Source organism: Penaeus monodon, chromosome 23 (assembly GCF_015228065.2).
Source record: "Penaeus monodon isolate SGIC_2016 chromosome 23, NSTDA_Pmon_1, whole genome shotgun sequence".
Lineage (NCBI taxonomy): Eukaryota > Metazoa > Arthropoda > Malacostraca > Decapoda > Penaeidae > Penaeus > Penaeus monodon.
The window spans coordinates 19,871,821-19,872,506 of NC_051408.1; the positions used below are offsets into that span (position 1 = coordinate 19,871,821).

The 686-nt window shown below is 47.4% G+C and overlaps 1 protein-coding gene across 1 annotated transcript in view; it reads left to right on the forward strand.

Moving 5' to 3' along the window:
* Positions 1-263: 263 nt before the first annotated feature.
* Positions 264-686, forward strand: part of LOC119588169 — a gene marked incomplete at its 5' end in the record, with an annotated part of 15,736 nt that continues 15,313 nt past the window's right edge. Inside the window, 1 exon segment of the mRNA XM_037936873.1 lies at positions 264-454. Within this exon segment, the coding sequence (XP_037792801.1) occupies positions 264-454 (191 nt within the window).

A 686-nucleotide genomic window follows, 5' to 3' on the forward strand; every position in this document is an offset into this window, starting at 1 on the left:
ACCCATAGGCTCAGGCGTAATTACTGTTGTTATGGTTAGTTATGCCATATTCTTATTGTTGTAAGTGTACTTTATACCCAGTCATAGCCACCACGACCTACATCAGCATGTTTATTCTGCATGAAGTTCATTTAAGTCACGCCCCAGATTTAATTTTATTGTAATTTGCTCTGCCGGTGTTGAGACAGTGGGAAGAAACCTCTGTTTGGTTCCACCTCTCTTCGGCCTCGTACTTACCTCTTTGCCCCCCTTTCGTTGTCCAGGTGAGCACCTCCTCTCCACGGAAAGCCCCATCAGCGGCGGTGACGTGACCCTCGACCCCGTGTCTCCCCTGTCGCCCCCCTCCTTCACTCTCAACGAGTCGGTGCCGGACTTCAACCTTGAGTTCAACCTCGATGAAGCGCTCAAGCTCGTAGGGCTTAATTCCTCGGAGACAGGAGAAGCAGTCTGGAAAGTAGGTTCAAAGGCGGCGTTGGTTTTCTCTCTTTTTCGTTTCTCTCTTTCCAGTCTGAATTTCTCGTAATCCCTTTTCATTCTTCGTGATCACTGGTGCATTTACGTGGCACCGCGTGACTCCCCGTCTTCCCTTATTAACATAACATTGTAATTCCTGAAGCTAAAGTGCTTGTCCGACGTGGCTTTATGTATTAAGAGAACGGCATTGATAACTAGACTTTAGATATTAG